This window comes from Polypterus senegalus, chromosome 14 (genome assembly GCF_016835505.1).
Source record: "Polypterus senegalus isolate Bchr_013 chromosome 14, ASM1683550v1, whole genome shotgun sequence".
In the NCBI taxonomy this organism is placed as follows: Eukaryota; Metazoa; Chordata; class Cladistia; order Polypteriformes; family Polypteridae; genus Polypterus; species Polypterus senegalus.
In genome coordinates this window covers 71,875,260-71,890,407 of record NC_053167.1, presented here as the reverse complement: position 1 = coordinate 71,890,407, position 15,148 = coordinate 71,875,260, and the positions used below count along the sequence as shown (strand labels likewise).

General features: G+C 37.6%; 1 protein-coding gene across 4 annotated transcripts; it reads right to left on the bottom strand.

The window, feature by feature from the left end:
• Positions 1-204: 204 nt before the first annotated feature.
• Positions 205-11,783, bottom strand: LOC120514415 (zinc finger protein Gfi-1-like). Of its 4 annotated transcripts, none has more exons than XM_039734781.1 (7): positions 11,757-11,783; positions 5,656-5,870; positions 4,536-4,736; positions 3,041-3,444; positions 2,728-2,865; positions 1,579-1,744; positions 205-900 (listed from the first exon to the last, which is right to left on the bottom strand). In XM_039734781.1, exons 2-7 carry the CDS (start codon positions 5,768-5,770, stop codon positions 722-724), a joined length of 1,203 nt encoding a protein of 400 aa, XP_039590715.1. In that variant the 5' UTR covers positions 5,771-5,870; positions 11,757-11,783; the 3' UTR covers positions 205-721. The 4 variants fall into 4 exon arrangements, with proteins under 4 accessions (XP_039590715.1, XP_039590713.1, XP_039590714.1 ...); XM_039734779.1 differs by lacking the exon at positions 11,757-11,783 and adding an exon at positions 9,649-9,938; XM_039734780.1 differs by lacking the exon at positions 11,757-11,783 and adding an exon at positions 9,645-9,731.
• Between the last annotated feature and the right edge of the window lie 3,365 nt (positions 11,784-15,148).

Below are 15,148 nucleotides of genomic sequence, written 5' to 3'. Positions count from 1 at the left end.
AATGTAAGCGTATGGCATCAGAAATTCTAACTGTTGGCAGTCCAGTTCTAACACCTAGGCAGTCCTGATTCCACAAAAGGTACAAAGGCCAAATAAACAAATTAAATTTAAAATTATTTATTTAAAATGATATGCAATTAATAAATATATTAGGAAATATAGTAACACACAAACAAATTCAAATAAAACACAAAAATAGGCCAATAAATTTTTTTATGTATTTTATAATGAAAAAATCTATTTCAAAAGTTAACTGTGTATGTAGCATTTTTAAAGTAACTTGCAGCTTTTTGTGGAAAATTTGTCTTTAGCTTTTAATTTTAAATTAGCAAGAAAAATTTACCACCATCCCAAATAATATTAGCTATTTCTTGTAGGTAAATTATTGTGCAAAAATATTTTGCTTTAAATATATCTGGTTCTGACTTTCTTGCTGATGCTATTAAACAACTGTCATTTATTAACTTCATATTTACAAAAATAATCTCATTTCTGAGCACAATTTGAGCTGTATGTAGTGCATTCAATACGGCAATACACTCTTCGGTCAACGAGGATTCCATTTGTCCAAGGAGCATCATGCATTGGTGACCAATGTGCATCACTTCAGGAGGAGACGATGGTTTTGAGCGACAGCACAATAATCCTCTTAGTGTTTGTACCAAGGACTGTCCCATTTTGTCATGGTGTAAACTGTCTTCAGGTAACAGTGCCCACCCTATTATTTTAGGCCATGTTGCGTTTCCTTGTGCCTTCTCAAGTCCACTTTTCGTTGGAAGCCTTTTCCACAGAGGTCACACCCAAAAGGCTTAAATCCTGTATGTTTACGGCTGTGGGTGATGAGATTTGAACTTTGGCTGAAGGCTTTCCCACACACCTGACACTTGTGAGGTTTCTCACCTACAGAAAAAGAAGATTCTGTTAAAATTCAAGTAGAAAAAACATTCTTATCAAAATTATGAACTAAAGCTGTTCAAAGTCCATATTTAATTTAGCATTAAAACTATGAATACCCAATTATCACAATACTTTGTTTACTTTTTTATAATTTCATTATGTGGATTAGTGCCAAGGGCAAACTCCACACTGGATGTGAACTCACAGCTCTGAAACTGCAAAAACCGACATGCTCCTCCAAAATAATAATTGTTCTCCATGCAAAATTTTATTCCTTTTTTTTTTAACCCATTTATGCCTAAGGAGTTTGTGCATGAAATTCACATATGTTGCATAGAAAAATATAAGGAACAGGAATTTGAAGAGAAAAAAAAATGTATTACATTCCATTGTTGAGTTACGTGGCGTTCCAAAATTGGAACACTAGCATAACGTATAAAATTACCTGACTGTCATTCCAATAATGGAACACAAGGCATTAATGGGTTAAAGGCTCAGAAGAAGCAGTTTATTCCAAGTACACACACAGTTTAGGTGTAAAATATTCAGTTGATAAAAATAATTGTCACCATGTAAACAATGACCTTTTTTTTTTCATTAAGATATTACTAAAGCGGTACATGTATTTAAAGAGGATAGAACATGCCCAGTTAATGAATACAGCTTTGAAATTGGCCTTACCTGTATGGATGAAAGTGTGCTTCTTCATGTCTGACTTCTGATGAAAACGTTTTCCACAGTACTGGCACGGATAGGGGCGAGTATCAGAGTGAATTAATAAATGGGTGGACAAGGTGGAGGAACGTTTAAAACTTTTACTGCATATTTTGCAATCAAAGCTTCTCTCCTAAAAAAAGAAAATATTGATAAGAATAAATAACAAAAGTCAGTTCTTACAGATACCCCTTACTTCTCTTGATGTTTGTGATACTGTGCAACTTACAAGTTGAAGTTGTATGCATGTTACTACTACAGCTGGAGTAGTGGAAGCCAAGTGGTCTAGACTAAACCTACAAACTCTGCGGCTTTTCAGCTCATCTGCTTAGTTGCTAGCTAAGTTTGACATGGAAGACTTGAACTGAAGTTACAGCAAACTGAAACACAAAATCTTTATCAATCCTATTGTAAATATTTCAACAGTAAAAGTGATTCACAATTCATAATGTACATGCATGTAGTTTCATGGTACAAAAATGATCTGTTTAAATATAACAAATTAAAAATTGATATTTCTGTGCTTGATTTTAAACATTTCAACAGGAAATGTGTTTTTGGTAGCTGAAAAGTGAGATTGGAAACCACAGATTCACAACCAATGGCTGCCTCACTGTGTAACCATGAGCAAGTCACTTCACTTGAGCTCTTGTCATGTCAAAATAGAACGACAAGATCAATAGTCTGTGCAGGCTAAAAAACAAAAACTGCTTGGCTACACTGTATTTAAAAATGTTCATCATTGTGGATGTGCAGTATCTGCATATGCTATGCATTTATTCAGATTCAAGCTGAGTCAGGGTGCCTCACAGTGGACTAGCACATACATTCAGTGTTGGTTCTTGCTTTGCAACCAAGGCTTTCAGAATAGGCTTTGGCTTGCATGGCTCTGAAATTGGTTGAAGTTCAGAAATGGATGCACGGACTAATTATGTCTATTAAAATAAATGCATTTTGGCCACAATTAAATATACCAAAACAGGTACGATTTAATATCAAAGGACAGGCAGGGTTTTCTCTAGGAGTCAGTATTTAGATTGAAGTACACCACTGGTAGTGTAGTAATGAATGGCTGGCTGAACCTTTTGCACTGGACAAGTTTGAATTCGTGTTTACCTGAGAATGGACTGCTTTGTGCTGCTCCAGACTCACTGCATGGCCAAAGGTCTTCCCACAGATGTCACAGGCAAATGGTCTTGTGCCACTGTGGGATCTTCTCACATGTACCTCTAACCCATGAGGTGTTGAAAATACCTACAAAATAAAATGAACAATTGATGCTTCCATGTATCATCATCCTACTTAAGCTTGACTTTAAAAATAATGGCTAGTGTAAAGTTACACACAATCCATTTTTTTTAAAATCCTCTGCTCACAGATAAAAATAAGCAATTTGTTTTATTCCTTAGAATAAATTTGTAACAAATACCTTGCTGCACTTAATACACTTATATGAGCCATTATTGAATAGCAGGCGTGTGCAGAGAAGCTCAGATTCCTCCTTAATTTCCGGTACTTTTTCATGGATGTTGTGACCATGGGAATCCGTATAAAGGGCTGCAGAGGTGCTGTGGTCAAAGAGGTTGGCTGCAGAGCTGTAGTCACTATACAATCCCATCGAGGAACCCCTGTCGACAAACAGGGTGGAGTCAGGTCCCCTTTCGGGGTACATTCCCATTGCCAAACCCCGGTCTACTGAAGGGGTTCTGTGGAATCCCGGCTGCACCAAGTGCCTCAGCTCTGACCCAGGGTAACTGCTCCATGTGTATGGTCGGTAAGGGATGGCAAAGGGATGGCTTTCATCCACAGAAGGAGACAGAGACTTCTCGGACTCTGCAGACAAACAACACATACAGATTAAATTTAATATGTTCCTTTAGTGTTGCCGATTAAATTTAATATGTTCCTTTAGTGTTGCCCTAAAATAACTCATCAAATAAATGACTCAAATATAATTGTCACTTCACTAAAGTTAGGACACAAAATTTACACATTTCAGATGTTCTTGTGAAACTGCTAATAGCTTATATATGCCGGCATTTTCAAGATACATGACAAGACAATAGGTTCCTACTATAGGCTATACATATACTAATAAAATAGTTTCAGAAAGGTCCAAAAAGTATATTAATGTAAAATAATAAAAAACAATTATTTACTTAATAATAAGTGCTATGTTTGTTTTGCTACTTGTAGTACTGTATCATTTATGTATGTATTAATACAATTTTGTACTTTATTCTAATCTACTGAAACTCATCATTTACAGTGCATAATGGTTTTCAACAGTATTTTGACAGTTTATTCTTAAGTGATTTTTTGTGTTTAAGAAGTTAATTTTCTCTACTAGTACATCAGAATACAGTCAGCATAGTCATAATAACGTATACACATGTTTATTTGTTCCTTGTTGCTATTAACATCAGGATATCATTCCTAAAGTATTAATACATATTTACTGTATTATATTATTACCAACAACCTTATTAACAACTTAATCATTAAAATAAGCAACTTTAAATCTGTTCACACAATACCCTTAATAGTTTTAAGCCCTGTTGTCTTTAATAATTGTTTTTATCCCATTGTCAAACTTTAATAACGAATTTTCTTTGCCTTTGATTGTTAGCTGCCAGGACAGTTTGTTTAATTAATACTTGCATTACCTGATTATCTATCTTTTGTATGAGTGGATGTAATAATTGTAATCACTGAAAAATTAAGACAATTCTTGTCACTTCTTGCTGGTAAAAAACAAAAGTATATAGCGTAAATTAACATCTGATCAAGTAACTGCTCCCGCTGCTCAAGGTTTCCCATTTAAAACAAGAAACTAAAAAGCCCAAGGTTTAGTTAACCAGACAATCTCAATATTTTAAAACACCCCAGCATTTTTATTTTTTCACTAATCTCTATAAATGTACCTGGGGATGCTGAAGGGGAAGGTGGTCTCCAGTAGTCTTCGTAGTCCGAGGACCTGTCACAAACGCTGCCCTCGCAGCTATCTGGCGACTTGGACGAGTGCTCTGTCCTTTGAACGAGGCCGGACTCTGGGGAAAATCGTCCTTTGGAATCGGATTCTTGAGTCTCCGACGAAGAGCTCGTTTCCTCGGGAATTCTACCTTCTGAAATAAAAAAGGACCAAAATGACTCTGAAAGAAACAAAGACCTCCCCATACAAAAATAGTTACTGGGGACATAAAAAACTGCAACCCTTTTAGGACATTGCATTAGCGTACATGGCTCGGCTTTTATTTAGCGTCAACTTTCTGTAAGCATCGAAAAATGAAAACCATTCTCAACGAAAATACATCGTATGTAATAACATTGAAGAAAAAATCGAAACTACAGGATTAAAACAATCTGAATCAACGTTTTTATGTAAATCCAATAATTTAGTAAATATACAGTATTAAATACAGACGCATGTATGTTCTTTATTGTCCGGATTTAATTTTAAATAAACGATTTTCTTTTGAAAATGTGAGAATAAATTCGAAAAGACACCTGCTGGTATTGAGGGGAAAAAAATCGGAGACCGGATTATTGTAGTTTTCTATGGCTTTATTGCACACACTTCGTTGTTTCAAACGAAAACAAATGCCAAAGCGCAGCACGTAATGCATTAAAATCATCGTTTAATTGTAAGGTGATGGTACGTTTTTCAACTCGGAAATCAACGTTTTCATGTCCAATTATTATGATGCACAATTTCCTTAGTCTAAATGTTGCTTCTTACCTTTTTCAAAGCGCATCCAGATTGTCAAAACAAATCAAATTGGGTCATTTAGGTAACAACGTTTACGTATGTCAGCCAGAATTCCTTACAGTGAGTTTGCAGTTTTATGTTTTAAAGGCGTTTTCCAAATAGTTATTGGCTATTTTACAAGATATCAGAAACTAAAGGACACATCATTAAAAAATCTAACAAAAACAGCAACACCAGGTTAAATGTTATTTTTAGCAATAAACAATCATGCCAAATAATTCAATCTCAATTCATTCTACATTAGAAGACAGAAATGATCGTTAAGTTCTCTTTACCTGTACATATGTGAGTTAAAATATGGTCCAGTCTGTTGGTATAGTCATCTTCTATGGATCTGGGCTGATGGTAACTGTGCGCTTTTTTACTCTTTACCAAAAAAGACCTTGGCATGTTGAATCTCTCACTCTCGGCTACTCAAATCCTTTGAAATCAGCGAGGAAACTCCAATCTGGTTGCAAATCCTCTAGAGCCGATGTCCTGGATTTTATCTCTGGAAAGATTTGAAGACCATTGGTTGATGGGTTTCAATGTCAGGGATTTTTTTAACCAACTTGTCAGAAATGGAGCATGCGTAGAGTGGCTCACCGTTTGCCAGGTGTTGTGCCCGAACAGGTGATTAAAGAAGCCACTATCCTTTAAAAAGGCACAGGGCCGTGATTGGTTGGTCAACTGAACAAACAAGTCAGTATCCTCACGATCCTGTTCGGTTTTTTTTTGGGTGTCAATCCGACAGGAATCAGGATCGGTAACACAACATCACGCTGTGAGTCAGTTCCTTAAAGATATTAACCCTTAGCGAAATACAGACCCGGGGTTGCCAAAAGAGACTTACTTACATGATTCGCGTTGCTGCAGAGTTGCGTCACCTACCAAACTCTGTGAGAAATTGAAGTTATCACGCTTAGAAAAACGGACTGCCGGAACTCTCACGTTAGCAGCAAAGCCTGCCCTGGCCAAACTAGGTACCCTTCCAAGTATTGGTATCCAAGGTTACTCCAACATTGAATGTAATCTGAATTCTTCATGGCTAGCAGAGGTCACTACACGTAACACACACCTATCTAAAAGACCACGTCTCTAAACCATGAGCCCCTAAAAGGCATAAAATTAACTTGAAACCCAAAATGCAGACGCATGTATTTGCATAATTTAGCATGAAGGAAGACCAGCATGCCTTGCTTAGAAAAGGAAAAGTGACGATGCACAAAGTTGGAAGATAGCTCTTGTAGCAAGCGCTAACCTAATAATAAAAACACCCGTGATGACAAACGTCCATCATTTTGTAAACAATATACATATATTCTTGCCTTACTGAAAAACGTATTTCGGTACGACACACGTTATGCGGGCCAACAACGTCCACTCAAGGTGGTTCCTACCATTTCCCGATATCATTATGAATAAGGGACGAAAAGGCTAAAGACATGTTGTATTCTATACTTGAAAATGAAAAACAAAACATAATTTCACATGTTTTAAATATTCTTAAAAGAAACTGATGACCACATTCATTTGACGAAACAAGCGTGGAGTGGGTGTTCATAAGCTACACAGCGATCATTTCTAATTGCTGTTTTAACTGTTACAGTCTCAGTGAAAATGGACGACTCCTGTAGGTTTAACAGCAACATCATGAACAACATGTTTTTTTTCATACTTCTCTTAAGAAAACCACAGCCTTAAAATATGTAAACCGTTATGTCATGATTAAATATTGGCATACTCGATCGGCACCTGTCAGCAGAGTGAACAGAACAGTGTCAAACGTGGAGACAAACCAGAAGTAACAACTAAACAGCACGGGAAGAGCTCAGCACTTATTATCCCCATCATTACACTATGTAGCGGCACTGTACACCTGACGGTACTTATTATTAATTGATCTTGTGCATTTATGACGTCTGCGCCTTGTGACTTGAGAGGTTGTGTGCGAGACTGCGCCTGCGCATGCTCACACCCCCTCAATTCTCGGATTACAATGTAAGGATTACGAGAGTAAACAGATCCACCAGCTCCCTGTTCACACAACGTCTGCACTGATAATGTTCACTCTAATTATGCACTCAACAGTAGCCGTATTCAGGGCACACGCCAGACTGCAAGTGTGGCATTAGGATATTTTGTTTCTTACGCGAGATGTGCTCTGCCGAGCTTCTTGTCCTTTTTGCGTTAACTGCGTAATTATTAATATGCAGGGTCAAAAGAAAATGCCACGAACCGCAGCTGAAACAATGCAAGCTAGTCGCAGAAATAATGGACATTACGTTATTTTATTAAGAACGGTAAGTGAGGCGCCTACTTTAGTTTACCAAATACTGGAAGCCTCCCAGTGATACACGTAAATCATTTCAGTAAGTAGAACTCTTTATGAGTTCTAGAACAAGTGAGGCGCCTGCTTTAATTTATCAAGTTACTAGAAGCCTCCCGGCGGTACACGTTAATCATTTCAATAGGTGATTGCATTAAACGCCCCATTTTGTGAAACCGTTTTTCGTAACAGGATGGCAGGTAGCTGGAACCCGTTGGAATTAGAAAAAGCAAAACGAGAACAAACCCAAGTCTGGACATGAGGTGCAATTTTACAGTTGCCAGTCGATGGTGACACACCCTTGTTATTTTAATCATCAACATCAGCAATCATTATATGTTTGACATGGAAAAACTTCGTTAACCTAAAATGCAAGAGTGGCATACGAGTATATGAACGCAGGGCAATTCGGCTGTGTTTACCTTGTTTAAAAATACGACAGTGAAAGAGCTGATTTGTCGAAAATATGCAGTCATGAAGGGGCAGTGCATAAATCTGTACAACGACGTGGATAATTGTGCATTTAAAAAAATCCACATTGGAGATATGGTCAAGTGCAATCGTATTTACAGTTGAAACAAACGTTTCAGTACACAAGTATATGTTTATCGTTTTATGAAAGTCCGCCTACTGCGCACGTGACGGTCTGTCTGTATTAACATGACCGAATTTAATGCCGATTTTCAGCACAAAGCGCGGAAATCGGGCCATTTGCTGAACATATTTGGGTCAGTAGAAACGAACGAAATTAACACACTCTAATAGTTGAACACTGTCAGAAAATCGGTAACCTTTAAAGGAATGAATATTCAATATGTGGCCACCCCCGAAACGGAGATATAACGAGACAATACGCTGTAAAGCCAGGAGCCTCCACTGCAAACTGGAACAAATAACAACGGCTGTCAAATAAAGCCTTACGGACTAAGACACCCACTCGAAGTGGAAAACATTGCTTCTGAGCTTTTCCATATGCGTCTCATCTCTTCAGTGTGTTGCCATCCTGTACCTGTGGAAACTGGGCCCAGAAAGTGAATAGATAGGGTGCTTTCGATGACTGCATGTACAGGCAATACAATAGTAGGATTCTTTCTGTAACTGGATACCACTGAATAACGGGTTTCCACTAGTCAACTAAATGCAAAATGGTGCAGTTATTACAGTTTATTGGTTTATATTTCACCCGAAGATCTAAAACAAAACCATTGTACTTATACAGTGTCCTTATCTAAAATCAGTTCAAGGTTAAACTTTGCCCAGGAGTACTTGCAATTTACTTCTGACCAGACAGCCTACGTGGGAAAAAATTGTAGCAAACCCATATGAGACCGAAGAATGTGTACATGAGGCAGGTGGAAGGGAGACTTAGAATTCACAGCTGATGTCTGAATAGTTCCGTTAAAATAAGATCGCGTTGCTCTTGTTCAAGCTTTAGGAATTAAGCAATGAATTTATAACGGCAGCCGAGTATTAAATTATGCTAATTCTGTGTCTTTATGTGTACAAACTCTGTTTAGTAGTGTGCAAAATTTACACTTGCGTGTTACCCAAGAAGTTGTCACAGCACTCTGTGCCTTTACTCAGTGGAAAGCACCATAATAAAATCAACTGAATAAATCACAACGAAGTAGCCATTTCTACAGTAACTCTTTCATCTATCTGATTTGCGAACACACTTGATAATAACAATAATAATAATTGAGTAAAAGCATTACGAAGTACAATGCTATTAAATGAAGGGTAAAGGAACAATTCTAAATCAAAGGAGGACTACAACCTCACAGAACTCCACCTGCTTCAGGCTGTGTAGAATTTCTCCTCATTAATTCTTTATATAATTTTGTGTAAAGAGCAAAACCATATTGGACGAAAACGAATATAGTAATGACTGAGGAAGATGTCCCGTACAGAATACAACATACTGTAGCACATTACAGACACAATCAAATGACATACCTACCTGCTGGAAAAGCTAGCGGTCTCTTGAACGACGGTGAGATTGAAGAACTCGTCGGACCCCGTTTGTCTGTGCGTATGTATCCCGTCACCTGTTCACTCTGGTCCCATGTCGCTAAGCCTCGAGCGGCCGTTCGACTTCGTCTCCAGTTGTTCAGCCCCCAAACCTTAAGGCAACTTCCTGAACGTTAAGGCAACTTCTGCATTCCTTAGGTCAAATTTGAGTGAAAGTACGTTTTCTAAGAATACTCCTTTAAGACGTTTATAATTTTTTCTATGCAAACTTTGGTTATAACGCACTCTTCTAACAATGCTAAATTAAGGAGGAGCCACTGCGTTAATGAGCTGAATATAAGATCTCGAACTTCCGAGCGAGCAGATTTACAGCAGAGATTTAGACCTCTTAGAATTTGGCGCCCCTTACCAAAATGATGCAATGTTTGTTTCAGCGATGCGTGACACCGTAAAGCCTGTCATCCTAACATAAAGATAACCTTTACGTTATGCTTAAATTTTTTTTTTTTTTGTGGCATACAATGCTCAGCCTTCTATATTTGCTTACGCGCACACACACAGCTTATATATATATATATATATATATATATATATATGGACACACACTTTTTATGTATACTATATATACACGTTCGCGTTCATAGATTTTTATATATATATATATATATATATATATATATATATATATATATATATATATATATATATATATATATATATATACATACATATACACACACACACACACGTACAAAACCCCATGAATAGAGACTCCTCACAGTATATTTATTCATACGTCAATTTCCCCATACGTACACGTATAGCCCCAGTTCTGCAGGGTACCGGTCGGCAGCAGCATCATCAGGTACAACTTAAAAGAAAACCAACCCTGGTCGGCGCGTTCCCAAGTCTACTTATTATTATATATGAACAAATGTATATTGAATCGTTTTAACTCATATACCTTGCTAAAAGGGTTTTGATTCAATCTTTGCAAGAGCTGGAGAAGAAAACTGATTTATGCCTGTGTATAAAGCAGTGACTTCAAGTACTCCTACTGCCGCTGCCTTTCCTCATTTCCGTTTCAGACTAGGTAATTCTTAATTTTGGCATCGTCGGGCGGAGTAATGTACTTCCAGTAATATTACTAAAATTGAAGTAGCAATTCCGAAGTTATTCTTGACCTGTGCCTGCCTACACTGTAGACACGGTTCATTCCTACCTAACTCCGTTGTCTGAGTACGCTGTCAAACCTATGGCGACTCATTTCAGTTGAACTATAAACAACCATTATAAAATTATAAAATTAGAAACGAGCCTTGACCTTCGCTTAAAATTCGCGTGACATTTGTTTACTCTTTTCTGGACAGAAAGGCACGATTAACAGGCGCCTGTAAACGAGGAACAAATTGTTACTGAGGTACTCGTGACGTCGGCTTCCTCTTACCACCGGCAATCCTCTTTATTGAAGGTTTTCAGTTCTATTTTTTTATGAAGTTTCTTTGTTGTAAAGTTCACCTTCGAGGAAGTTATGACTACATTTTTTAAGATGTAATACTTTCAGATTTAGTTATGAATCTTCTACCCTGCTAGCTGTTTTTATATCGATACTCTGTAATGAATGATAGGTATTCTGATATAGGACTATCTTAAAAATACGATTGATTATAAGATTAAATCGAATATTTTCAGACACGTATTTTCATATAGGGGAGTAAGTATTTATGCTGTTTAAACTATGTTATCCTTTTAATTATTGGTGTCTAGAAAGAAAAAAATCGCGAACATTTACATTATTAAATTTAATAAGAAGAGTAAAGCAGATGAGCCAGAGCGCCTGCCAAGGTCTTTTTCTAGTTTATCTGGCTTAAGATGTTATGTTGGTGGAAATAAATAGAATTTATTTACAAGGTCCTGTCATAATGGTTTTACAGTTGCCATTTATTTTGTAATCAAAATTCATATTTAGAATTTTCTTTAGGTATGATTTGAATGTGCTAAGACTTTGCATACTAATGCACATACAGTAAGTACATAACCTGTATAAAGTTGACTTAATTGGGATCAACAGATTTGTATTTTAAACAAATGACATACTTGCCTAGTGACTGGCTGGTGGGCTCCCCCTGTCCAGGTGTCGGTCCAGCCTTGTGCCCAATGCCTTCTCCAGTTGCCCCACAGAGCCCTGCCCTGGGTAAGCAGGTTAAGAAGATGGAGGGATAAAACTATAGGAGATGACCTCCATTTTTCTCTAGTTCTGAACGTGATGTACATGATCTGGGAAAAAAATAAGATATAATTACAAATATTTTAGGACTATCAAATGCCTTTTTAATTTCTAGAAAAACAGCTTATAGTTATGTAAAGCATGTGATAAAGTTCCAACATTGTCATCCCCTAATAGGTACAGTATATCAGTATGAGTGAAGTTTGTAAGCTGTGGTGTAACCAAAGTGGCATTACGGGAATGGCTGAAAAGCATCTGTTGTAGAGAAGTGGGCTGGAGTGCTGTGTAGTGGGGGAGACTTTCCAGTATGCCCTGAATTTAACATTTTTTGCCAGCAGCTTTTTGCACACTTTGGGGCTTGCGTTTACAGTAGTTACAACATAGCGGTGTCTTGTAAAATCTATCTTACAGTCCTCAATCAAATAATTGAGGAGCTTGAAACTCTAAGTCCCTCAATGTCTACACAGAGACCATACACCAGGATTCATTGTTCATTTATGGTGATGCAAATCAATGATTGCTGTTAATTATGGCAGCAGGGATTCTCCATTTTGGATCATGTAAGTCATTAATTTCATTTTAGTTTCAGTAATAATTTAAACATAACATGTGAAAATACTTTGGTGTTAGATCAGTAAGACAAGCTTAATTTTCCTAAATTTAACAGCATATCTTTATCATATATCTCTATTACATGTTAAACAAAAGTTTGCTGCCCGGGTCCTCCCTGCGTGGAATCTGCATGTTCTCCCTGTGTTTTTGTGGGTTTCCTCCCACAGTCCCAATTCATGCGGGTTAGGTGCATTGGCATTTCTAATTGTCCCTAGAGTGTGCTTGGTGTGTGTATGTGTGTGTGTGTGTGTGCCCTGCGGTGGGCTGGCACCCTGCCCGGGGTTTGTTTCCTGCTTTGCGCCCTGTGTTGGCTGGGATTGGCTCCAGCAGACCCCCCGTAACCCTGTAGTTAGGATATAGCGGGTTGGATAATGGATGGATGGATATTAAACAATGAAATCACTGGAATTCTTTTCAGATGTTAAGTTAATATAGCGGACAGCTTTAAAATGTCTTTAATAATGAAATTAAAATGATAAAATAAGGAATGGAGCAGTTATTTTGCAGAAGTTTAGTCACTTAGCAGCTTGCAACCTTGCCGGACCAAGTGAAAGCCCAGTCACTATCGGTATGAAATCTGCATGGGATTCCCTCCTAGATCCCAAACAGACAAATGTGAGATCCATTAGTAATTCTAAATTGGCCAAGTAATAGTAAATTAAAGTAGGTGGGTTTTATGAGCCCTTTAATGCACTGGCACCCCATTACTTTTTCATTCTGCCACTCACTGAAATCTGCTAAGAGAAGCACTGGTTTTCCAAAGAAAGTGTATGGATTAAAAATTTGAACCAGTATATACTGTGAACTATAGACAAAACAATCATTGTTACAGTTTGCTCAGTTACTATTCAGTAAACATATGTGTATACCAATATACAGTTAGGCAAATCAAGGCGTTAGTAATTTGTTCCGTTTATTTAGGGCTAATCTAGTGAATTGCACATTAACTGCATTCAAGCTGTAATAAGTTTTACCACGGATTGCTCAGAAAAAATCTTGAATATGTATATCTTAGTAGTTTATTAATACTATAATGTAAAAATGCAATACATTATTGGACTGTGCCATCATCCAAGGTGGACCATACAGTATATTCAGTGACTTTGGTCCACATTTCATACAGAGCCTGAAAGCAGAGAGTGTATAGGGTGGTAACTTATTTTGGATACCCGTGGCTCACAGAAAAGCTGTTACCTCAGTGTATCACGTAAAGTTCTTTGTAACAAGATGGGCTCAATAAATTAATAATAAGGAAACATTATCTCAGCTGAGGCAACCAGGATACTGAAGGAAAGAAAAAAAAAAAAACAACAACAAAGGAAAAAAAAGCTTTGTATTGGGAAGAGACTCCTATGTAAGAAACCTTCAGTATTCAACTTATTATATATTTACAGGACACATTTGGAGATAAAGCAGAATTTTAGGGAAATTGCTGAATGGCGCATTTCAAGCCTAGAATACCCAATATATATCTTTTTTCCTCCACCGGTGTAGGTTTATCTCTACTCTGTCACTTAATATATTTTATATTTGCTTTTATCATTCCATTTTTGTGTACTTGCATTGCCTTATCATCAGGAAACTAAATTATAACTGACATTTTGGCATTGACCTCAAGATATAAAAGGTTATTTGCATGTGTTCCTTTTGGTATTCTTAATATAATGTTAAATAGACTATTGAGAGTCATACAGCGCATCCTGAAAGTATTCACAGCACATCACTTTTTCCACATTTTGTTATGTTACAGCCTTATTGCAAAATGGATTAAATTCATTTTTTTCCTCAGAATTCTACAAAAAATACCCCATATAAAAACAACGTGAAAAAAGCTTACTTGAGGTTTTTGCAAATTTATTAAAAATAAAAAAATTGAGAAATCACATGTACATAAGTATTCACGGTCTTTGCAATGAAGCTCAAAATTGAGCTCAGGTGCATCCTGTTTCCCCTGATCATCCTTGAGATGTTTCTGCAGCTTAATTGGAGTCCACCTGTGGTAAATTCAGTTGATTGGACATGATTTGAAAAGGCACACACCTGTCTATATAAGGTCCACAGTTGACAGTTCATGTCAGAGCACAAACCAAGCATGAAGTCAAAGGAATTGTCTGTAGACCTCCAAGACAGGATTGTCTCGAGGCACAAATCTGGGGAAGAACAGAAAAATTTCTGCTGCTTTGAAGGTCCCAATGAGCACAGTGGCCTCCATCATCCGTAAGTGGAAGAAGTTCGAAACCACCAGGACTCTTCCTAGAGCTGGCCAGCCATCTAAACTGAGCAATCGGGGGAGAAGAGTCTTAGTCAGGGAGGTGACCAAGAACCAGATGGTCACTCTGTCAGAGCTCCAGAGGTCCTCTGTGGATAGAGGAGAACCTTCCAGAAGGACAACCATCTCTGCAGCAATCCACCAATCAGGCCAGTATGGCAGAGTGGCCAGATGGAAGCCACTCCTTAGTAAAATGCACATGGCAGCCCACCTGGAGTTTGCCAAAAGGCACCTGAAGGACTCTCAGACCATGAGAAACAAAATTCTCTGGTCTGATGAGACAAAGATTGAACTCTTTGGTGTGAATGCCAGGCGTCATGTTTGGAGGAAACCAGGCACCGCTCATCACCAGGCCAATACCATCCCTACAGTGAAGCATGG